The sequence below is a fragment of the Manacus candei genome, unplaced genomic scaffold, assembly GCF_025592945.1.
Source record: "Manacus candei isolate 608988 ecotype Guabito, Panama unplaced genomic scaffold, ASM2559294v1 h1tg000028l, whole genome shotgun sequence".
Classification (NCBI taxonomy): Eukaryota; Metazoa; Chordata; class Aves; order Passeriformes; family Pipridae; genus Manacus; species Manacus candei.
In genome coordinates, this window is record NW_026138076.1 from 5,743,347 (window position 1) to 5,769,222 (window position 25,876).

Consider the following 25,876-nt stretch of genomic DNA (forward strand, 5'->3'; position numbering starts at 1 on the left):
CTTGAATTTCATTTACCCCTTTCAGCTTCAACAAAGACATGCAACTATTTAGCCAATGGCTGGAATATAGCAGTGAATAGTTTCCAGTTGTAACAGGTGAAAGTTATTAGTAGGATAGGAAAACAGAGTTGCTATTTATGATTTCATTTAATATTGTGAATAAAAACTTCTGTATGGAGTGTGTGGATTACATCAGAGTAATACTGAAGGTTCCTGGACACTGTTACCAAGTTTGCTGCTTATTTCAAAGGTAGACTTGTGAACACAAAGGTTAAAGTTTTTGTTCCAAATCTGTGTTGGGAAAGAATATATTGCATACCCCGTTCACAGAAGGTTGCAAGTTTAGTTGGTGTTTATAAAGCCTCTTGATGTGTGCTGATAAAAGTTATCAGCAAGTTTTTGTGTCTCCTATGAATACTTTCTAGATTTTGTGGATGGCATGTAAATAGCATAACAGTAAAGCTACATTATTGTGTATGTGTCTTTAATATGTTGTGATTACTACACTGCTGCAAAGAAAAGTGAAAATTAATTAAAACCAGAGAAAGCAGATTGCACAGAGCTACCAGCTCCTGTTTGTGAACCTCAGTGATGTTTGCAGTGTTGTACAAGCTGCTGCCACAAAGCAAGCTTCACCTACCTAACACGAAGAGCTTGCCACAGCATGTGCACAGCACACTGCACGGCTTTGTTGTGTCTTTGACTGTGTTACTGCTACAAGCAGATTCAGGTAACCTACTCATGAGCTCTCTTATGTTCTGCAATTTTAGTGACTACGAATCCAAACACAGCCAGCAGGCTGCTGATGCAGACAGCCCTGTAAGGACTCGAAGGCATTCGTGGAGGCAGCAGATATTCCTGCGAGTGGCAACCCCTCAGAAAGCATGTGATTCTCCCAGCCGATATGATGGTAATAAGTCTGGGCTTATTTGCTTCTGTGGACTGATTACTGTATGTAGTCTGTGAAGTGTGAATCAGTTTGTCTACTGAGTGGACATGTTTGTCTGGTGTTCTGTTGGAACCTTTGGGGTTTCCCACCTGCCTTTTGGTCATGCCGAGCTCATCAACTGTTGAGTTTTTACTTTTCAGCTTCATATGTAACATTGTTCCTATTGTGTTGCATTAACTAGCCAGAGAAGAAATTGTTTTTATGTGTGCTATTTTAATGAGTTTTGGGAAAAAAATGTATCACCAAGTATTGCTCTGAAGAAAAGATGATGCTTCTATTTCGTCTTTCCATGTTGCAGTATAGAAGTACATAATAGATAAATCCAGGCCTAGCAGAAGGAATTAGATTCCTTTTATGACCTCGGTTGAGTTATGCATACCAGACTGAATTTGTCCTCGTGAGTGCTGCTCCAATCTGTAACATTTGCCACTTGAGTTATAGTTATCCACTGTTCTCATATTTATTTCCTGAAATTCTTTAGAGATGAAGAACCACAGACTAGAGGAAAATCACTGCACATGAGCATGCAGGTGCATCATTTTATGCATCCTACTTTATGTAAGACAAACAGTACAGCATATGCTGAGGCCAAGAATGCCTGACAAAAACTTGTAGGTAATGGTCTCTTGCTCAGTGAAGTTTGAATTTCATAGCATGAGCTCTGCAAGCTCTAATTTCTGGCTAATCTCTAAGGCCTTTGTATAAGAAATAAAAAAAAGTGTTAGTAAACAGGAAGGAACAGTACATGATAGTAAATGCAGTGAAAAGTAACCATCCTAAAGTCACTGAGATGTTTTTCTTGCATCTTCAAGTGAGGCCTTGATTAATTGGACACAGCACATAACAGAATTGTTTCTGTCATTAACGCACTGCTTGCAATATAATTTGATTGACAGTGAGGAAAGCTGTATATGGACACAGGTGCCTCTCAAATTTAGTGTACTTAAAAGTGAACTGATCTCAAGAGCATGGTGTGTAAACACACATGTGAAATGCTCTCATGTACTTAAAGGCATGTGAAAGGCCTGTTCAACCTCAGCTGTTCTGTAAAACTTCTGTTTTTACAGGTTTGATGCATCTCTTTGTGACTGGAAATAGTCTTACTTGGTTTTGAAAGCCACAAAACCTTCCCATATTAAGTGGGGGGGAAAAAAACCACCTAAATTGCCTATCCAAGCATTTCCTCTGAGACATAATAGCTGCAAGATAAAATCTTAACAACCTACAGCTGGGTAAGCAGAATAGTTGGAGAAACAAGTGTGGCCAAAATGGAAAACAGGATGTGCTATTAATAGGAGGAGCAATTTAAAATATTTGGTCTTCACTCTTTTCTTTTTCTGTATTTGTTTCAGTGCACATTATTAATTTATGAACAGAAGAAGAAGACTAAGTGTTAGGGTTTGAGGCTTTTAAAAATTATTTATAATGAATACTGGATTTTTCCATTTGGAGTTTTATGCATCTCCTGGAATATTTCTGGTAGTAATGGATACTCACTCATTTTCCAGTCTCTGTAGCCTTTAAGAGAGCTGATCTTACATTGGACTCACCAGCACAGTTAACTAAGTAACATCTCTAGTTCCAAAGTAAATGTAACTACCTATCATTTATCATATTGCTTTTCTTTCATATTGTTTTTTTTAAGTCTTTCTTGCTCTTTTTAGACTAATTTCCTTTAACTTGTATAAACAGCTGATGTATCACCAAAAGATCAAGTTCAGCCAAATTGGAGAGAGAGCAAAGAAGGTTTTAAAGATACAATAGTTTGTCATGTTCTGCAGAAGTAAGCATGAAGAGAGGGAAATAAGAACATCTGTGATCATCATCCCTTTATAGGCTCTGACTCCACCAACCAGTATTTCCATTCAAGTGCAGTAGCCAACACACCACTCCAGAGTACTCTGCAGGAGAGCAGTAAGGAAAAAAGCTGAAGAGTGGTTTAAAAGCAAGTAATTCATCCAAAAGACCCAGATCTCTATGAGTCAGAGATGATAAAGTTTTTCAAGTGTAGCCTAGGCTGCTTTACTAAACTTTGTACTAAACGTAAAATCCACCAGTATGCCCAAACTGTGCATAGCTTTGAACATGTGTGGCAGGCACTGTCAACAAAATGAAACTGCTCAGTGGTTGTAACTTCTCTGGTTTGTAATGAGTAAATATGCATGTGTAAGCTGTCGCAAGAGATAGAGACAACTTTAAGCTTTATACTCACAGAAAAACCTAGACTGACATTTGTGATTCCATTTATACAGGAAAGTGAGGTGAGCTAAATCTCAAGATCATATTCATTGCTACTCTCTGTGTAGTTAACACAGCAGGATATGAAGGTGTGTTTACTAAAAGTTCAAAGAAAAAAAGAAAAGAAGACCCACCACTGGTACATAGCTTTTGCAGAAATTTTGAGCTTACTCTTTCCAGGTTCTGAACTTAGGAAATTTCTAATGTCTGAATTTCCACTTGAAGCTTGAACAGCCTAAACAGCACTTTGAGTCTCACTGTCTTGCACTTCTGGATCCTTTACTTCTTTAGGAAATGCTCATAAATAGTTAAACTTCGTTTCCTGTAGCTCAGCTGGAGAAAAATGGTAACTGGCTGTGCTTTGGGGGTTGCATCATGTATTACCAGGCAGAGAACACACTGTGTTTTGCAGACACCATTATTTAAAATGAAGGAGAGTGTTACTATACATGAAGGAGGATGTTAATTTTTTACTAGTTCGGGAGTAAAACAGTCCTAATTCAGTAGAATTAAAGAAAAATATTGCAAATAGATACATACACTGGAAAATAATTTTCTTTTGCCAGTTGAGATTCTTGCCTTGCCTGACAACTGGACTAATGCAGGCATGCTCTGCAAGGTGAGCACTCTGAGGCAACAGAAAGCCTCATACAGAGACAGTTACTTTTGGTTGTTAAAGGAACCATGTCCCACGTACAGGCTGTTCTCTGGCCACCTCCTGCTTGTTGGTGCTGCCACTTTCCCTTCCCCCCACTATTTTTCCCTGCTTCTGTATATAACCTTACAGTGAAGCACATCAGAGAACTGTTAAGCAATTGCTGCCTGGCAGAACAGCCAGAAGATCTCTGGTGAGCCTCAAGATGAGGCTGATCTCCAGTTTGAAAATCTAAAAAGGATTTTCTGCATAGGTGAAATGACCTGTAGAGACTTCTAATGCTTTACAGCTGATAGCTGGGGGATGGAGTGCTAAATTATGCTTGTTCTATTGTGGCAAGCTACTGTTCAAACTACCCAACCTCATCTGCTGTTAGCCACTTCCCATGGAATGGCTGTGATGCTGCAAGTGGTGTGGAGCACCAGGGGGCAGCGTTTCTCTCACTGTCACCTTGAGACATAGGGTCTTGTCCTCGGATATTTTTTTTTTTTATTTATTTATGGGAGTGTAATGAATGTTGAGTCCTGAAAAATGGAAAGATAATAAAAGGGGAGTAGAGGTCACTCACAAAATGGATCACATTTTGATCTGTTACAATACTGTATTTCTTTTGAAATAAGGTTTTCATTAGTCGTCTTTTTTTTTTAAAGCTCTGTCTCTCCTACTTAATGTCTTCAGTTATTGGATTTTTACCTTTATACCTCCTCACCCTACTTTCAGGCAGATGTTCCTACTTCTGTGGGATCACCCTAAGAAGAGCTGCATTCTTTGGCAAATGGTCCAGGACTCTTTAGTTCTCTGATCACTGGTAAAAAGGTGAATCTAACAACTCAGTAATCATTTTAAACCAGTTGAAGTATGGACACACTCAAACCCCATGATTTTTAATTGTACCAACTTTCTGGTCCCACTCAGGGTATTACAGGAGCAGTAGAGCAGGAAGGGACAGGTGTCTGGAAGGTGAGGGTGGGTGCTCTTACCCTGCTTAGGAGCAGGATACACTTACGTCAGTGTAGACTGGTTATGAAACTTCACCTTGCACTGCAGTGCAGCAAGATATTCACATACATTTATTCAGCATCTACAAATATCTGTGCAGGGGACGATTTTCACTACAATTTTCACATACTGACTGTTCTGAATTTGTCGTAATAAGAGAACTGTTTTGCAGATTGTCAGAAACTCCCAGCAGAGTCAAGTGCTAGATTTAAAGGGAGTGTGAATAGTTTTTGAAGTACATGGTGGGAGAGTGATGGTGTTTGTCAGAGCTTTCTTGCTGAGGGAGGTGTGTTGGAAGTAGACAGCAAGATTTCGTAGCAGCTGTGTCAGTTTTAGATTGGAGAATGGGGATTTGTTTTGAAGTGGGCAGTGTGTGATGGAGTTACCTGTTGAACAGTGAAAGAAATTGCAATTCAGAGGAATGAGATTCAGATGAAAAAAGAAGGAACTTTAGCCAAAAGAACTACATAGTATTTTACAGCTTTACTTGCAGAAAAAAAGAATTATTTTAGAAAGTGCAATTATCTCTGTACAGGAAAATTAACTTGATTCATAAATTAAAATTAATTTGGTTTCAGTCTCTGACAGAGGTATCCAACTTCAGCACTCCTAAGTGCTGAAGAAAAGTTTGGATTTGAAGAACTGTTATTCTTGAAACCAGCTGTAGTTAGCACCTACCTATCTGTTTATGTGCTTTGTGGTGAGAGTTATATATCTTGATTATTTAAGCAAAAATTTTTTAAATAATTTTGTAGTAGTATTGCAAGTACTGTAAACTGTTGCTTTAACATTCTGTGCTTAGAATGTTTATGGGGTGTAAATTATTTCTAATGTGTTTGTCAATACTGTTTTAATGATGCTCTTTTAGCAACAAAATTATTATTAACTAATTACTAGTTTTTTTAATCCTGTAATAAATCCAGTTGGTTAGAATTGATTACTAAGTTCTGTTCCTTTCAGAGTAAATATGTGCTCATATCTTGATTTGCAGAACAGGAGCTTGACTGTAACCCATAAGTACATATTTAATGTTTGATGGCTTCTGTGCCCATGGATATATCAGGGCATTCATTTCTCAGGGCTTGATAATGTTAGTAAATGGGATTAATTGGGAGGTAGTGCTTATTTTTTAAGAAGTTCTTGGATTTAATAGAAAAAAAAAAGCATCTTTCAGAGCTGATTTTAATCAATAGTATTAAAATACACAATTTTTCAAGAATTCCTCATTCAGCCATTGCTTTAAGTTGTATGTCAGACTGGAAGAACTTGTTACTTCTTGTGATTCTGTATTTGAAGCTTTTTGGTAACAGAAGGCTTCTGGTCATGTTACCACATTTGCTTATGAAGTTAAATATTCCAGACATCTGTGTAAAATAATAGGACTATTATATCCTTGGTTATAGGAGTTTGCAGTTCCTCTTTTATTCTATACTACGTACGAAAGAAGGTGTTGCTCTACCTGAGTGGAAGATCTGAAGAGAACTAAGGATGTTGTTGATGTATTTTCTTTTGGCAATTGAATCTTACATAACTGTGAGGGTTCTCTTGTTTGATGGCCAAGCTGAATTTTCTAAAGTTTGAAATGCAACAAAGAAAAATAATGTAATGCAGTAAATAAAATGCTTAATGGATCCTTCTGTCCACATTCTTACCAAATCTTGCCTGGCTTTTTAACTGTGGAGAGCAGATGTGACTAGTAAACATGGCATGTAGAGGGCCATGTGCAAAAGCAACTCCATAGTAAGGATGGGAGTAATGCATTACTGTTGAGCCTCCTCCCTATTAGCCCTTCCTTTCTACTTCAGGCGTTGCAGTTTCTAGTCAAAGATGAATCTTATCACGTAGTTTTTGCTAGTCGAGGTTGGTTAGACTAAGTGCTTCTGAAAGAATGTTTTTAAAATATAGGCTTTTAGGTGGGTTTGTCACTTCTGTTGTTCTTTTTACCTTGCGTGGTTTCTCTTAGTGGGTTTCCTTTTCTCTTTCTTGTTTTTGGAAAGCCTTGTTTAATACTGACGTTGATTGAATAAGAATAAAAAAAAATATTTGATAAATTATTTTTCCCTAGTCATTTACAAATGAAATTTCCCTGTTCATATCCCTACCAGTCATATATTATCTGTTTTAATTACTACTGCAGTCATTCACCAGCTTTTCATGTACAAACTTTCTTTAGTGTAGTCCCAGGTAGTAATATGTCATGACAGTTTGTTCATAATCTTTTGTACTTTGTTTTGTATGTATCTTTGCACATAAGAGTTTTGTGTAATGCATTTGTTGATCTTTTCAGAGTGTTGGGATACTCTGCCCCTTAGGATTGAAGCACTGCCATGTGAGGCCAGCGGCTTTGTAAATAAATGGATGGATTCGAACAAATTCCACCTCAGTCCATTGTTCCTATTGGCCTTGTCGGTTTTTTGGGTGTTATAAGTGGTGAAAGCATAAGAGGAGTGCTTTTGAGGTATGAATGGATGCACTGGTACATTTTCACCTGGTTCATGAGCAGTGTCATCTGCAGTTCATTACCTTGCAGAAGTTCTCACAAGCCCAGGAAAGCTGATGACTCTCCCAAATGAAGTGCACTGTTTCTCAAGGAATACTTAGTTTGGACCCATAGACCTGTAGGATTGCGTTGTGCAGAAGAATAGTTCTGAAGGGTAGTCCAAGTATGAACCTCAAATGGAAAATAACCTGCATATTTATAAAATATATTAATAGTTATTGAGTCAACTTGCCAAATCCCGAACCTTAAAGAATAGAAGTGTGGTTGCCTTTTAGGAGTACAATGTACGATGGTAGAATTTTATAGGGAAGCTGCAGGAAAGGAAGCAATGTATTTGAAAGGGGTACAGGTCAAACATGGAATAGGAGTCAACAAAAGGTTGGCAAGTGAACAGGGAAGCAGTCTTTCAGTGAACAGGGAAACAGTCTTTCAGTGTGCACTGAAGTGTTCAGATCCTGTTTAAGTGCACTTACTAATCTCATAAAAGTTCTGAAGGCTGCACATTGCTTGGGTTTTAACACATGGCTGTTTGGTTCAGTGGAATGTGAGCTCCTAGTTAAGTTCAGCTGAACTGCTCTAGTATTTAGCCTTGCTTTCTCTGCTCCATATTGGGTTGTCCATAACAATGCAATACTCAGTTTCTTGTTACAGTATATCTGCTCTTGTCTGTTCTGGATCTGGAAGCTGGGTGTATTCATGGACATGGGTTAGTGTTGACTTACCGAATGTCTGGGTTTTTTACTTTGCTTTGAGGGCTTACCTTCACATTCCACCTTCCCCCGTTCTTTACCAGCTGAAACAGCTGATGCAACTCTCCAGACTTCCGACAGGCCACCTGAGCAGTTAAACATTCTGCATTCTGCATTCTGTAAATCCTGCCTCATGCCAGCATGCAGATGGGAGGGAAGGCAGGTTTTGAATGTGTTGCACTTTATCAGAGTAGACTTTAGACTTTCTGATAAATGTCCACAAGTGATAAGAAGAAAAAGAAAAGATAAAAAAGGAACTGCCATCTGGAAGGCAAAATCAAGCACAGTACTCTTCACAGAGGAATTAGAGGTAGCGTTGATAATCGTAATTGTTAAGCTTATAGAATTTTAACCTTTCTGTTTTCTTTTATAGCCTTAATTATTATTTCTTTTAATGAATACTGATCTTATCAGGTTAGTCAGTAACAGACGAGAAATTTTCAGCCTAGATGGAAACAGAGCCGTGGTCTTCAGTAATTAATGCTTTACAGCAGTTCAGGTGTTGCCACAGGTTGATCACTGCAGGACTGTGAGTAGCATCTCTGATAAACTTGTTAATTTGGTACTTTAAAACCATTCTGTAAAATTTATACTGAAGAAGTGGGATGTGTACATTAAAGGACAGAAGATTCTAGATGTGTTTAATCCATTTGCTTGCATTTGTTTTGCCAGCCTCTTTTTTTGAATTTTGGGGATTTTTTTGCAAGTAGGTAGTCATGAGCTGTATCTGTAGTCTATTATTTTCTAACATCTGTGCATATATACATACAAAAAAACAGAATACACATCTGAATCTAAAAGAGAGCTATAAACCACTGAGAGAATATGTAGGATGAGAAGAGATTTGTTTCCCCCAAGATGCACATACATTCTGTATTGGGTACTATGGGAAGTAACATGAATTTAAGACATGAATAGACTACAGACAGTGTACAGTAGATAAGGGTTTTCCTACCTGGATCACTTTTACCTTTTGCGTTGATGTTTGGGGACCATTTTTGTTTATTCCTCTTTCTTATGGTGCCGTTATTTTGTGCAACCTTAGAGGATATGAAACCTTCCCTTGAAGATTGTCTTTTTATTTCTTTAAGTTCACTATTTTATTCAAGCAACTTAAGGGAGTTCTCCCCAAATCTTTGTTCATGAAGCCTAGCCATGAAGGGAGTTCTACCAGCGTTATCCTTTAGATTATTTTCCTTAAAATCTTACTTAATATGCACTAAGGAAAATTGGGATCAAAGCTACAAATGTAGAAATTCTACATAAAAATGTATAGAACATTGCTGACAGTATAGCATGTGCATAAAAAATAACAATTACATCAAAACCAGAAGTCAAGTAAAAATAATTTTCCTTTCATTGTCAATAAAAGTTGAGAATTATCAAGTGCCTTCTCTACCCGATGACATTTGCCTAAATCTCTGTTACAATTGCAGATCTTACCCCAGAGAAGTCTTTCCACTTAAAGAAAAAAATTTAATGTTTTGCAGTTTCTAAGGAATATAATACAGTTTTCTTGTTATATTTTCCATAACCAACTGTATTTCTGAATGCACCTGTCAGTTTTTCCTACTTTCTTTGCAACAAATGGTGATTGCCATTAAAGTGTCAAATGTTTGATCTTTGCCTAATTTTCATTCCCATGATGTTTGTTGTTCTCTGAAATGCTATAGGTACAAGACGTATGAGTATCCACATTTATATCCAAAGTGCAAGTTTGTAAAGGTTTAAATGGTTCTGCTAGCTGAAAATGTTGCATTTATTTTTATATGTTTATTTTACCCTGTGACTTTAACTGTGGTGACAAGCAAATAAATGTTGTATAAGGAAAGAGCTGGTATGTGGACCCACCCCACTTCTGTCTGACTCTTTGAGAGGAAAAGATTGACAGTGGCAAAACTTAGAAATGCAGAAGGCAACAGCTGTAAACATTTCCATTCTTAGTCATCTGAGCTCAGTTTTGTGAGTGTCTTCAAACAAACAAGAAAAGAATAGCTGCATATGAACTGTGTGAGTCAATATCTAGTGGCATTTTGAGCAGAACTTAAAGAGGTGAAAACCCTCCTATTTTGTTAGTTTTGAAGAGATGAGATGATGGGTGTGTGTTTATTCAAAGTCTTTATCACTATGCTAGTCAGTGATAAAGAAATGGACCATTGAGCTACCATCAGAATAATTGCTTCAGGAATTCCCCTTCTTCAGGAGCTATTTGAAATAGCATGCACAGATGTACTTTTCCTTGGCTGGAGAGTCTGGGGAATGGTTTTCGTTGTACTAACTTTAAAGCATTTTCTTGCATGTATAGCTCAGGGAGCCATTTCACAGCCATTCTGTTTGAGTGAAGAAGTGCAGTTGTGATGGCCTTCCATTTGGGACTTGGTAGGAAGAGATCAGTTGTTTTGCCCATTAATTTTAAAGTTGGTGAATTGAGTAATTTTTCTTCTAGATACAGGTTATATCAAAGACTATTGAGCCTTCAGAAAAGCTGTATAAAACAACAAAATTAAGTGATACTACAGAAGATATTAAGAAAACAAGTATAACAGCTTATACTTCTTATATTCATTGCTTGACTTAAAACAATATTGTATACCCTCTCCCTAAAAATAAATGATTTTTCAGTTTGCATGAGATTTATTTAATGTTGACTTTCTTTTGTAGTGTTTTCAGTCTTTTTTGAATTACCTTGCATGCTTGACAAAAAGATACGTTTTGTGGTAGACCAGCTGAAGGCAAAGGAAAAAGTGCAGAAGGTTATGATATGGTTAAAAACACAAAGTTTTTTTAAGACAAAGGTATCTTAAATGCCTGTGTCCCTTTCCACCTATTTACTTTAAGAACTGGTAATCATCCCATTGTATGGCCTTAGGTGGTGGTGTGTTTGTGCAGCTAAGGGTGTGTGTTTTCTTTGTTAAACACACTTCAGAGATTATTGGTGCAGATTTATCTGCTATTTGAGTCATGCCAGGTTTCAGCTATAGGTTATGTTTTTGTAATTTCTCAAACTTGCATTGTTTTAGTTCTGTGTAAAGCTGTAATTAGCAAGCTGTGGTCTTGGTGTGTGGTACAATGGTTTTATCAGGTTATAGAAAAAATTGTTCTAGGCTTTGGCCAATATGATTCTTATTCAGAAGCAGCTTGTAAATCTGCTTGAAACTGTCATTTAGGATACCTTGCTTGGTACTGCTACCTCTTATATATATGTGTGTGTGTGTGTGTGTGTGTATCTGTGTGTATGAGTTTGTGTATATATGTAGATGTGTGTGTATATATGTATATGCAGTCTTTCAAATTGTGTCCATTTATTCACCTGTTCATGACATCTAAGTAGTTCACAACAGCTTCTCTTTTTTAAAGATTACTGTGAATTGGGAGAACTTCCACCCAGATCTCCGTTGGAACCAGTGTGTGAAGATGGCCCCTTTGGGCCAGTGAAAGAAGAAAGGAAACGGACACCCCATGAGCTACGTGAGCTGTGGAAGAAAGCAATTATCCAGCAGATACTGCTCCTCAGAATGGAGAAGGAAAACCAGAAGTTACAAGGTTGGTGAAGTTCTTGATTACACTCTACTGCAAAAGAAATTCACCTTTTGGTTTGCTCTGTGGCCTTTGTAGTGGACTGCACCAAGCCTTAATGAGACATTTTAAGAACATGCAGGTTAATCAAGTCAGCAATATCTCCCTCAACACTCATTAATGTAGATGAAAATTGGCACTTTTTTTTTTTATCACTTCACCATATTATTTGTTTACTTGATCTTGGGGGTTCCTCTTTTATTTTTACCATGGCTGAGATTTTTTAGGCTGGTGTCTAGAAGCTCTCACAAGGAATTCAGCACTGTCTCTGTCATGAACTGAATTATTTTCTACATTCACATCCATAGGTCCTTGTCTTAGTATTGGTCATTGTAATGTTGTGTTTAACCAGTCTTGAGGCTGAATGGAAGTTCTTAAGGAGCTGATTGTGGACTTGAAACTATGGGTGCCTACAGTAGTAACCACTTAGATCAGTCCAAAGGGTGATAAGAAGGCACTTGAGAAACTGTAATTTGCAGTTGTTCTTAACCACAATTTTTCTGTGGATGAATTAGCTGCAACGAATCTATTTTGGTGGCAACTTTTACACATAAAGAGCAGCTGCATGCAGAATCATAAGTGATTGCCCTTGAGAGCTTCTTCTTTGAAGATATGCATGATGAAGGCAGAAATGTTTATCTGGCTGATTTTATGTCAGGAAGGTAGTAGGCATCTGGACCCTCGAAAGGGGAGGTACCTGACATGAAAATGGCCATACTTCTTTAATTTTGTGTAAACTTGAGGAAGGATTGTCTTCTTGGAAGACAATCCTCTGTAGAGAGAGGGCCCAGCTGTGTGACAAGGTCAGTACACCAAATGTGAAATCCTTCTTTAAACTTGGACTAAGACTCCTAATTGGAAAGAGAACACACCTCTTGGACACTGGATATGGCCTGCCAAATCACTTAGCCCACCTGTAGACTATTTGCTCCCAGCACTATAGCTCTCTTAGTTCCACCCTGGTATGTGAAGAGCACCTGACACCTGAGTTTCCTAAGAACTCCACAGGTGTTCCCAGCAAGTGTACTGGTTAATCCAGTAAAATAAAATATGGCAGTGAATACCAAATGTACAGTGTCCTTGGCTCAGATGCCAAAACCCTCTGGAGAAGAGGTACCAAGAGCAATGATTTATACAATCCCTTCAGCTTAGAATAGCTCTGTAAATGAACTTCTGTAACTTTTTTATGGCATTTAGAAATAAATTTGCTCCGTTTTGTGTATTTATACTCCTGATTTTCTTTTAATATCTCTTGTATTCCAATTATCTGAATCTTGAGCCTGCAGTCAAGTTTTTGTCAACTTCAGGCCGTTAATATCCGTACACATTTTAACAAGTTTAACTAAATGCTCCGGATTTGTCTGCGCAAAAGAAAAAATTAAAAACCATCACAGATACATAAAGATGAGCATGTCTAAAAGGTAGTTAATGAATGAATGAGGCAGGTGTTGGCAGGACTGAAGACCCAGGCTGTGCTGTATGCACTATGGAGTGAGGAAGTTGTCCTAAGTAGCTGCTGCATGTAGATCTCAGATGGTGAGACAATACTTGAAAACAACAGATGACTGTGCTGCAGCGAGCACAGCGTCTTTACCGATAGGGCTTATGTGTGATATTGGGAATTGGGTAGTGTCATAACCTAAATAAGGTTGTTGATAAAGGCATATTCTCATCTCAGTCCTCACGTCTCACTCCCACTGTCACGTTTTTGCATATAGAATAAGAAGACTGAATAAAGCAGAAAAGACTGGAAAGGTACCAAGCACCAGAAAACATTTGTTTGCAAAAAATGAAACATTGAAAGATTTCTCTTGGTTTTCATATAAGCTGAAATTTAAATACCATTTTTAAGTATCTTCATACAACACCACCTGTGTTTTAAGGTTTTTTTAATATTCTGATTTATAAATGTGTTGTATTTGACCTGACAAAAATGTGAAGAAGTTGACAAATAGCTTAGATAGACAGAATCGCTTTCAGTGTGGACACACAGTGAGGACAAAACTGTGAGTGCTTGTATTTACATGGACTATGAGGTCCAGATCTTGCAAACACTTAGGTAACCTCATAACTCACATGAATAACCTCACTAAATGAAGTCATTTGCATGCGAAAGCGACTACAGGATGAGGACCTACACTTCCCAAATATAAACAGTTCTTTTTCAGCTTTTAAAATCTAGAAGCTTGTTTAGCCAGTGGGAGTACAGGACAAGGTAACCCTTCATGACTCTCAGGATTCAATAGTCTAAAAAACCTCAATTGCAGATACAGATCTTAGAACAAGTTGCATTTAGCGTGTTGATAATGTCATTATGGGCAGTGTAAATTTCAGGTGATCTTTAACTATTTCGTAAATTTATTTAAAGAAATTGAATATGCAAACAGTAGAGAGTTAAATTAACAAAAGGTAATACAATATCATTTTGACATACGTTGTCTGAAGACTGAAATGCATAGGAGTGTGATTTTGTGAGTTCATACTGTGAAATCATCAAAAGTAGCAGCAGGCTTATGATGTATGTCAAGAATGTCCTCAAAATAAAAGCATCTTGTCAGCATTACAGTAATGCATCATCACAACAAAGAAGAAAATGAATCAAAAAAACATGGTCACTTCATGATACACTATTTCATAAACATAGTTTCAAATCAAGTTATTTGTAGGAGAAATACTTCTTAATTTTTGTTTAATACTGTAGAACCTTTTCAGACTTTAATGTCTTTTGAACTTTTGTTCTACTTATTTTTGCAAGTAGAGAGCTGTTCTTGTCCTGGAACTAGGTGCATTGAGTCCTCAGCCATGTTACAGCCTAGTTAAAAAGTTGAAATACCTGTTTTGTTAAATTCTTCATAAATATCCCCAGTTTATGTCACTCCTTAGTGCTCTCTTTGTAGCTTCATCTTGGTTTCCTTATAACATTTTCTTTCAGCATTTCATCCTTTTAAGAATAGATGACTGACATATTTCTATCTCATCTGAACTACACTTTTTTTTCTCCTATTTTTTCAGTTTTACAACCTCCACAAATTCATCCACTGTCACAAAAGATGCTTTATTATTTAGTTTTTACATGAGTACCATTAATAAACCATTTTTTCCATATCATTCTAATACTAAAATGCCCCCACAGAAACAAAACTTAAAAGCTTTACCATATTCATAGGAAGTTGTAAGTTAAATTAATCCATTTTACAAATAGTAAATAATATTGACTGCTACATTCATGATATCACTTCCTAGCTTCAGAAAACAATTTGCAGAACAGACGTCTGAAACTTGACTACGAAGAAATCACACCATGCTTAAAAGATGTAACTTTGATTTGGGAAAAAATGTTGAGTACACCTGGAAGGTCAAAGATTAAATTTGATGTGGAAAAAATACACTCTGCTGTTGCACAAGGTAAGCACAGTTTGTTTTTCTGAGTTGTTGAAATGCATGTAAATTGTATTCGAAAAGGAATAGGGTGACCACTCCTTATAACCAGGTTCTCACTAGAGCTGTTCCTTGGGCTGCTGCCTAAACAAGTTACAACGTTCAGTACCATCATGGCTGTGCGAATGCAAATACCAGTCCCTTTCAGGAGTGGCTGCAGTTGTATTACTGGAGCTAATTCATTTTTTAATAACATTTGTCCTTACAGTAGAGTTGTACAGTACCTCAGTGTATTACAATTGTTGCGATTTGATTTTATAAATAAGAAGTTATAAGTAAAGAAAAAAAACCTGGATAATGCCAAAGAAATTACTGTGTAAATAACTGAGGAAACCCTCTGCACTATTATCTGGGAATTCTCTGTTCCAGCCTGGGTACCATGTCTATATACAAACAGTATACATGGATATCACTGCAGAACTGCCTTTTCTCTGAGTCTAACAACACATTTTACCTGGAAATACCATTTGTAGTCTTCCTCACAACTGCAGGGCTGAGCAACAGCACCTCTCTGCACTGCATCAAAAGTAATATAACCTAAGGATATTCTTTAAATGTTCTAAGAAATTGGGTTATTGCTCAATGTTATTTGTGCCATGGTTAGTCCCAAAGGACCATGCTGAGTGCTGTATGTAGCCAGTGGTAAAGATGGCTACTCCAAGGAGCTTTTTATAGTTCTATACAAAGCTTTCCAACTTGTAAAGGAAGTGTCAAGAGTTAACCACTATCAGAAGTTTAATATTTTAAATATTGCACGTGACTATATGTAATTATACAAGCAAGTTAAACCGAGCTGTCCATTTAAGATGACTAGGTAAGTCTAAATTTCTAGCAATATCAAATCCTAATATGTTTTGTTATCTTTCTGTGTAAGTTGTATGCTTGTGTGAGGTTTGATTTCTCCTATTGTTTTTGTCCTCCATATGTTACATGTATACTAAAAGAAAAAAGCAGTCCAAAAAACTTCAAGCCATAAATTGCTTTGACCTGCAATAGCTGGTTCTAGTACCTCATGGATTAGACAGAATACCATCCTGAAGAACAGTGTATTGATTTCTCGTGTAGATGATTTAATAGAGCCAGTCTTGTGCTGAATTAATTGTACTCTCAGAGCTTTACATATAGATAAAAATGAAGACTACCATTACCTATGTGAAAGTAGCATCATCCCTTTTTATAGAGAAATAAATTCAAGCTTTAAAACATTTTTATGTGTACCAGTCATTCAGCAAACTAATAGTAAAACTAGAAATACAATACTTGCTATCTGATTATGTGCCTTGTATTGTAGGCTCTAGATCACATCTCATTTGTACCTGTTTATACTTCTGGTATGTGTGCATCCCACCTTCCTAAAACTTACTCCTAACAACAGAGTCAGTGCTCTGTTAGTGAGAGTTAGTTCTATTGCAACGTTTTATTGTGTACTTTACATAGAAAAATGGGAGATAAGCTTAAACTTTTCAGATACAAGTATTGCAGTTCAGATACAAGTATTGCCTCTTCTAGTACTTCTCAGACTTAGGCAGCTCCCCGTGTTTCTGCCTTAAATCTCTCCTGTTAAGGTGCTGATGTCTTTTAGTGGTTGAGGAAGTGTAAGCACTGTAGTTTGATCTGCTTCTTTGGTTCACTGGAGATATCAGATAGGGATCTGCTTGCCGGTCTAGCATATACAGATCTTCAGTTCCTCAATCCTGTTAGCTCAACTATAGCTGAACCCTCAGTAGGAGTACAAATTACTGGTTTAATTACTTTCTTCCATCAGGAGTACCACGTCACCATCGTGGGGAGATATGGAAGTTTCTAGCAGAGCAATACCATCTTAAACATCAGTTTCCAAGTAAGCAACAACCAAAGGACACACCTTATAAAGAACTCCTAAAACAACTAACTTCCCAGCAGCATGCAATACTTATTGACCTAGGTAAGTACAGTAATGGTCTGAAATTAAAACAAGGGGTTTATGGTCTCTGGAAGATAATTAAATAAAACAAGGTAACACACAAAAAGCCTTTCACCATTTAATAACAGATTGTTGGTAAGAACTGCTTTTCATCTGGTGTAAATGAGAAACCAGGAGATGATGTTTGTCCAAGAGGATCCCACCTCTTGTGTGTGAGATAATCCCACACTGAACTCAGTGTTCATTATGCTCTTCCCTTATAAGGGCAAAAAATAAAGAATGTCTTCCAGAGCATGTTAGAACTGTTGGCAGTTTGGGTCTGAGAAGTTGTGGGGGACAATTTAAGTCTGTAATCACAAAGTTTGATTGAATTAACTTGACATGAAAAACTCCATCAAGGGAAGTCATGCAATGCAAGTAGCCAAATGTCATGTGATAGAATGATAAAAATTTATGGGGAAAGCTGTACTTGACCTGATCTGAATGATTAATACCTATTGCATTATTTTCTTTTACATTTTTTCTGTAAAGCAGTAGTACATAGTCATGAGGGACACCTCATGATTCTGCCTTTTATAACTACTCAGAAAGTATTTGAGCATTTTCATTGCTCAAATTCATTCCCCTTTCTTGCCTGTTGAGAGATCACCTATACCCAGGGCTGTCTGGGAGTACCCATTTTTAAAAAGTTCCATGTGCAAACTGTTTTCAGTGGGTACTGAACTGTTAGAAGATTTGTCAGGTTTAGAGGGTGACCTAAGATTTATACAGTAAAGCAAGTATTTTCTCCTTTTGTGCAATCCTTGGAAAAGTGCGTCAAAATATCAAGGCAATGCATAGAAGACAGGAATCTGATAAAACAGGTGTGTGTCTGCAGAAGCTGACATGGGCTGAGGTGGAAGGGATGGAAGTCAATGCCACCTTCACTTTCCCCTGCTTTACAGACTTGCCAGGTTTCGACTTGGTGCTGGGAAAGTAACACTCCAAAAGGAACCTTAATACCAGCTGGGAATAGGCAGTTGTACATAGGTAAATTGTTCCTTTCAGACTTCTCATACCAATTCTAGGAATTCCCCTGGATTGAACAGTGCCAGATACAGTCTTTTGTTTTTGAGAGAGGCATTTACATGCAACCAGAGATCACTTACTAGCAAGTACCTATCGGTCCAGCATACCAGGTGTTGAGAGCCCTGCCAGTGAAGGTTGGGATTCTGTTGCACTGAAATGGTTCAGTAAGAGGTGAACAGTTCTGTGCTGGTCTTGAACACGTTCAGCAGAGGAGAGGGGGGTGGATAACTCCTGGACAGTAGGGAGCACAATCGGTCTGAGCTTGGTTGTCTCATACAGCAAACTGTGGCTTACTGGCTCAGCAAGCTGTTCATATTTTCTTCCTGGTTCTGCACACAGATACGTTCCTGTCTTAGCCGTGTACTCTTCTTGTAGAAACAAATGTCTGCATGTATTGGCAGATTGGTAACTTCACGGTGGTTTTCATACAAGATGTTTTTGCGAAGGTGCTGTTTGCCAGCCCATTTATTGAGGGAGGGATTGGGCCTTGTGATTACAGCAAGATGAAATTAAGAATCTGAAGGCTTCCTAGTGATTCACATTGAAATAGAGCTGTGCTGCATGGTAACAGACAGCATAACTACATAGGCAGCTAGAAGGAATTTGCATGTTCTGACTTGTGTTCCTTCAGGCTATCTCTTAAACCTTTAAGAATCCTTCTGAAAGCATACACTTCTACCTTGAAGTAAAAACCTATGTTCTTGCAACATATGGTTCTAATGTTTGAAAACATTTCCCAAATTAGGTTAAAGAAGTCTTGCTAACACAATATGAACCTAAGCTGTAATAGTATTGCTCACACTATTTGAACTGATGCATCTTCAGCTATAGATAGTGCTTCCTGAAAATGGGGCCAGCACTGTGCATCTGGATGCAGAGGTGAGGTACAGCAGCTGCTTTCCTGGCCCAGTTTACATGTCATGGTATTATTTCATTACATGGACAAGGAAAAAAGCCACAACTCTCTGCAGACTTTTGTATGTATTTATTTTGTGAGCCCACCTGTACAACCACTGCAGTCACTGGGAATTTCAGGTCCTGAAGTCATGTTCAGTAAATGATTTCAGCTCTCAATAAGGTAGGGTAAACTGACTTCTAGATGCTATCAGTATAGGAAACCATCCATCATTGGGTATTTGCCAAACACAGTAGAAAATGATATTTTGTTTTATTACATTTTGAAAAATAAAGTAGTAGGTAGAGTCTCTTTTCAGCAAAAACAGAGGTGTTTGCTCCAAAATAAAAGCTAAAATTCTTAGCTAAGTTAGCACCAGGGCACTCAGAAACAAATCAGTTCTGCTTCTCCTCTGTTTACTGGTTTTTAGAACTTCTTTGCATTTTTATTTTTGCTCAGCCTGTCACTTTTCTTCATGACTTACATGAAAGGAGCCTTGCTGCATGAGTGAGGCAGTGCAGGTCTGCCTTTTGGCTGTGTTGTAGTTCCATAAGCTGCTTCTCATTTGAAAGCCAGAAATATTTCTTCTGTAACATTCAACTCTGACACCCTGGTCAGGGACACCTACTCAGAACTGAATGCCATGTCCCATGTGACAGGTTAGAGCAGCTACCGGATGGCAGAAGGACTCTGCCCCGGGCTTTGTCTTCTTGAAACAGGAGCTCTGATATTATCTGGCAGCACAGCAGCATTCCAGGAGCTAAGAGGTGGGGTGATATTTAACAAGTGGGCAAACAAGAAACAAGCTCCACTTAATACTAGAACAAAAGAGGTATTCAAATTTCTTCTCTATTGAGGTGTTTCACAGAGAAAGTCTGATAGGTGGAGAATTTTTCCTAAAAGTGAAAAATTCCCATTCGGAAAAGTGTTTGGAAAAAAAAAAAAATGTCTGCAAAGGTGAAGTCCTTAATGTCTTTGTTCACAGAATCACAGAGTGGTTGAGGTTGGAAGGGAGCTCTTCCTTAAAGCAAGGTTTGCTCAGGCTGCCCAGGATCATGTTTGCTCAGAATTTGAATATGTGCATAGATGGAGATTCCACAACCTCTTTGGGTAGCCTGTGCCACTGTCTGGCCACTCTTACAATAAGAAAAAAGTTTTTTTAAATGATAGGTGGAATTTCTTGTATTTCAATTTGTGCCCATTGCGTCTCGTTCTGTCAGAGAACACTACTGGGAAGAGCCTGGTTCCTTCTTCATTTCCTCCCACTGGGTGTTTGCACACACTGGTAACATCCCCCTGAGTCTTTTCTTCTTCAGGCTGAACAGTCCCAGTTTTCTCAACCTTTCTTCTTGAAATGCTTCAGTTCCTTCATCATCTTTGTGGCCTTTTGCTGGACTCTCTCCAGTATAACCATATCTCTCTTGTCCTGGGAAGCCCAGAAGTGGACACAGCATTCCAGATGTCGTCTGACCAGTGCTGAGTAGAGGGGAAGGATCACCTGCCTCCTGCTGGCAACACTCCTAACACACCCCAGGATACCATTAACCTTCTTTGCTGCAATGGTAGATTGCTGACTCATGTTCAACTTGGTGACCAGCGGGACCCTCAGGTCCTTTTCTGCAAAGCTGCTTTCGAGATGGACAGCTTCCAGCAAATACCAGTGCATGGCATTGTTCCTCTCCAGGGGCAGGATTTTTGCACTTACCTTTGTTGAACTTTCTAAAGTTCCTGTCAGCTCATTTCTCCAGCCTGCTGCTCTCTGAATGGCAGCAGTGTATCTGTCACTTCTCCCAGTTTTGTGTGATCTGCAAACTTGCTTAGGGTGCACTCTACCCCATTGTCCCGGTGTCCACTCTGCCCCCAGAGGTAGCTCAGATGTTCTAAGTCTGTGTCTGGATTCTAAAAGTTGTTTAAAAGCTAACACTTTTTAATCAAGAAAATAGAACTGGGTGACTCATCAAGCCACTGAATCAAGTCTCCCACTATTACTGGCAACCAGGCCCTATAAGCCCTTTAACAAACTGATCAGGGCCAGTCTTAAGAACCAGGTATTCAGCTGTTCCAAAAAACAGATTGTCACCATCCCCCTGACAATTTCAAAATTAATTTTGCAATGACTGTAACAAAACAGTGGTAGAGTATGAGAGTCAATTTTTTCGTATTGTTAACTTTCTTACAGCTTTCCTGGGGGTTGGCTCAGAATCTGCTTTTCTAAAGAATCTATATTTTTGAAGGACCGTTTGATTTGATAACATGGCAGGGTTTTGGGGGGTTTGTTGTTTATTTTGTAGTTTAAATCACTAACTTCAGCTATTTTCACAGGGCGCACATTTCCAACACATCCGTACTTCTCAGCACAGCTGGGAGCTGGGCAGCTGTCACTCTACAATATTTTGAAGGCCTATTCGCTTCTGGACCAGGAAGTAGGATATTGCCAGGGTCTTAGTTTTGTAGCAGGAGTTCTACTACTCCATATGAGTGAAGAAGATGCTTTTAAAATGCTAAAGTTTCTCATGTTTGACATGGGCCTGAGAAAACAATATCGTCCTGACATGACAATTTTACAGGTATGAATTCAGGATTTTTTGAGTAGAGGATGCTAATGTTAGATCATAATAATGCAATATAGATAGCATTGTCAAAACCTGAACTCGAACTTAAATTGACTTCTCAAAAATAGAGAAGGATAATCTGGGAAAAGAATATATCATTTTAAATGCACTGGTTTCAGATCAAAAGATTTCATGGGAAACTATGGAAACCATAAATGGGAAGAATTCTATTGTGTTGTATAAGCTTCAAATGACCCTGCAAATGTGCCTGACTCACAGGTGACCCATCCTGTGTCTTTTAGGTAGCTTCTGAGTATTTCTTGTCTTCACACAATTCTGTCCAAACATCAATTGTCGAATATCTTTCTCTGTGAGTGTTAAAACACTTTAGTCTCTTTGTTCTTATTCCATGCAGATCCAGATGTACCAACTGTCTCGACTTCTTCATGACTACCATCGAGACCTCTATAGCCACCTAGAAGAACATGAGATTGGCCCCAGCCTCTATGCTGCTCCGTGGTTCCTCACCATGTTTGCCTCCCAGTTTCCCCTTGGATTTGTATCCAGAGTGTTTGGTAATTCTTCATAAAACTTCTATCTGTTCTTTTTGAAGTCTTATATTTGGAATCTTGTTATTAGGAATAGCATTATTATCCAACCTGTTTCAGACACCCAGGAGACACATTTTGCTTACTGTGAACAGAAGAAAGACAACAGGGGTCATCCTATGGAGTGTGCAGTATTTCAGTAAACTGGAAGAGAGAGAAGGAAAGCAAAGAACAGTCCCTGTCTTGTTTTTTCATCATTGTTAACTTTCCCCACCCTGTAACCACTTGTAGAGAGGATGGAAAATTTGATGCCGTGAAGGCAAGAGTTTTGTTATGACAATGGCACGTCAACACCAACCATTAGTTACTTTCAAGCTAAAAGGAGATATGACAAAGCCATCATCTGAGGAATATATCCATTTACTCCATTATCATTGTGTTCAACAGTGTCAGCAGAAATTTTTTAGGGTTATGTTTTAAAACACACATAGAGAAATCTCTTGCAGTTTAATGGGTTTACTCCGCAGAAATTTAAGACTTTTAAACTAGTATTTCTTGTCCTTACAATTTTAGTCTGATTATCTCACCTTCCAAAAATATTTAGAAGCATATGAGGTTTAGACTCTAAAGTCACTTCTGTTACCTATTTTTAAAATCGACAGAAGTGGTCTTTTTAAATTAAATTCCAATTAAGAATTTACCTTGATGCTACCTTATGAGTGTATATTTCATAGATTGTTTGATGTTTGAGAAGATGCTTTATTTCCTTTTTAGTTGTTTGGTTTTCAGCTTCATTATGTGGTACTGGACTGTCCATGATGAGCAGGGTAGATTAGAGCTTTCTCTCCAATTCCTCTTGTCTGATGAGAAGCTGTTTTCATTTTCCTTAGTCAGCCTCATTTTAGAGATGCGATGAAGAAATTATTTATTAAGGTATTAATATTGATACTTTCCTGACTTAAAAAAAGCATAGTCTTATCTACCACAAATAATTAATATAGAGCCCAAGAAGAACCAACAAGAATCCCGTCTTGTTTCTGTTTAAGAGCATGCTAAAAGTAGTTCTAGAAAAAATCAGAGTGAAAAGGATGATGTATATATCTAAGCAGAACTATATGTCCTGTGATTAGCATCTGAACTCCAGGGAAAACAGTGGGGTTTCTTTTCCTGGAAGAGTTCAAAGTAGGCTAATGTACCTCAACAAGTATCTAGCTGACACTAATAATCTGTAGGAATTAAACAAAGTACTGTATGTGAGTGTTATCCACTGAGTTTATAATCAGTTTATCTCTCAATTATTCTTAATCATTCATAGTATTGTACATGGTAAGAAGAGTCTTTGAATTGGACAGTTGACTGCAGTGAGGTTATAAAAGTGCCTTGTATATCCAGTATATTTGGATTTCTGCCTTAATACACAGATTAGTACTTTACCTGTCACTGGAGGATTGAAGGGCTTTAGAAAACAAAGAGTTTGCCTTAGAAGGCATAGATACATGATCTTCACACATCTGATTTTAGATCAAGGAGAGCAAATCATGTGTGATGGAAACTGTTGCCTCTTAAAAACCTCAGATGTTTTTTTAGAGAGAAATTTCAGCATGACCAACACTTGAAATTTTTAATGTTTCAAAGTGTTTAGTAATTTCCTTAAAACAGTGATTACTAGAGCTAGGTTGAGAACATTGGATAGTTTCTTACATTAGAAAATAAAATCTCATCTTCACCTATACTAAAGACTCTGAAACATAACTTTAAACCTAAAAAAGACTAAAGCTGTCACTTTACTAGTGACTGTCATTAGCAGTACGGCAAGTTAGGATCCAGTCATTTCTGACCTATGTGTTTGTACACTTTTGCAGAAATATACATATGTTTTCATTGCTCACTTTTTAGACCCTTGGGATGTAAGAATGTTGATGCTGAAGTAACTGATTTATCGGTTACTAAGACTGTGAGATTGCACTGCTACTTTCTAGCATGGTATCTCTGAACCCTTGGTATCTGAAGCTAGCCCACTGCCATTTAATAATACAGTTGTTACAGACCACTTCCTTTAGATTTCCACAGAATGTGCTTTTTGCAGGCACCATACAGGCAATATGTAAAAGAAGTGCGTTAGACTGTTTCGTGAGTCAAATACCAAAACTCCTTTTAACTTTTTAATTATCTGTCCAAACTTTCAACATTTCTCCTGAGCAGGATCTGATGAAAATACAGTGTTAAGAAATATGTGTTCTTAGTACCCCTGCTTACTTATTAATAAGGGAGACTTGATAGAATAGTGTTTATTTTATTTCAAGTTTGTATATAAAACTTAATTTTTTTTAATCCCGTAGGCTGCCAGTCATGCTGACATTAATTTGGGTACCTTCACGGTAGTGTTGTTGGCAGGAAGCCCACTTAACAGGAAGTGGGGGGAGTGGATAACAAACAGGTCTTTGTTAAGTACTTGCTGTTTTAAATGAGAGAGGGATTTCAGATGTATATTACCAGCTCAGCTCATACAGACATTAATTAACAACTTCTAGGTCACCTTGAGTTAATCTGCATATCATTATGGGGCAGGTGCTGAATCATAAATACACATTATTTTCAGCTCTCCTTTTTTTCATTTTGTGTTTCCTAGCTGCTCTTCAGCTTTCCCTGTCCTAACATAGAGCTTTCCCTCTGAACCATTTTCCCCATAGTTTTGAGTTTCAATTGAGAATTGAAGCAGATGCCTGCTCTGTTACCACTTTTTAATCATTCCTGCCTTTGGAGTTCACATTCAAGTCAGCATAGAGTTGAAAAATGTTACACTACTTCTGGGACAAACAGCAGCAAAGTGCAAGATTTATGGTTAGTTATTACTTGTGCTTTTCTTTCTCGGAGAGAAAGAGAGTGAAATGAGTTATGGCTTCAACATTAAAGTAAAAGAGCGCAGGGCAGGAATTTCATTGTGATACAAATTTGGAAAGAGTTTGCATTTACTAAGAAAGGCAGTTAGCCAGTGTTTTCATAGGTTCTTCACTACATCAGAGATACCTGTAGTTTTGCTAGTAGTTGTTTACCTTACTTTGTGGTGGTTTTTTTTCTCTTTCTTTATTCCTTTTTTTTTTTAATAAGACACTGTTTTTTGGTACCATTGTGCTACTTTGTATGTGATTGTGGCTTCATTCACAGCTTCAAATACAAAGCAGGGAAAGAAAAAAAGAGAAGCCCTTTCAAAATAAGTACACATTTAGGAAATAAGATAAAAAGCCAGAGTATCTTCTCTTCCTTTTTCACCTCCATCAGTAGTGTTTCATATGTTAGATGCTTCTGCCTATAGCAAGTCCCTCAATAAAACAGATTCTGAGTTACAGTAGCAGGAAGGTCAAATGCAGAGCAATGCTGTTTATACAGATTGGTTTTGTGAAGATGGCTTTCTTGTCTGATGCTTTCATTGCAGACTTCTATTTCATTATAAATACATAGGCACTTTGTAAAGGACAAGGAAAGAGAGGGTGTTGCATTGAAAGGTCACTATATACTGTGGTTTCAGTGTGCTTGAATGTATGCCAGGTGCTGTCATTGCAGGGCCACCTGCAGTATTTACACTTGAGCTGTATTACTAAGATTTCAGGGTACTTATTAATATATCATTAGAATATTCACAGAAGTGGTTGAGACACATACTAAAAATAAACACATGCATATGAAACCTGATGCTGCTGGAAAGTGTGCATTTAGCCTCATGTGCTCAGTGTTGTATTAGCTGAGGTTTTGTGGCTCTCTCCACAAGATGAGAAAAGAACAGAATTTCAGATCTTCAGTTGTGTCTT

At 37.8% G+C, this 25,876-nt stretch overlaps 1 protein-coding gene across 9 annotated transcripts in view; it reads left to right on the top strand.

Annotated features, from left to right (window-relative positions):
• Window positions 1-25,876, top strand: part of TBC1D1 (TBC1 domain family member 1) — a 105,589-nt gene that overhangs the window by 73,885 nt on the left and 5,828 nt on the right. For 8 of the 9 annotated variants that reach the window (XM_051789923.1, XM_051789921.1, XM_051789920.1 and 5 more), the window contains 6 exons: window positions 771-910; window positions 11,448-11,633; window positions 14,910-15,071; window positions 16,870-17,028; window positions 21,293-21,537; window positions 21,938-22,097. In XM_051789923.1, coding sequence (XP_051645883.1) covers window positions 771-910; window positions 11,448-11,633; window positions 14,910-15,071; window positions 16,870-17,028; window positions 21,293-21,537; window positions 21,938-22,097 — 1,052 coding nt within the window. Of the gene's footprint in view, window positions 1-770; window positions 911-8,286; window positions 8,401-11,447; window positions 11,634-14,909; window positions 15,072-16,869; window positions 17,029-21,292; window positions 21,538-21,937; window positions 22,098-25,876 lie in introns of those variants that run through there. The other variant, XM_051789928.1, reaches the window with a different exon arrangement.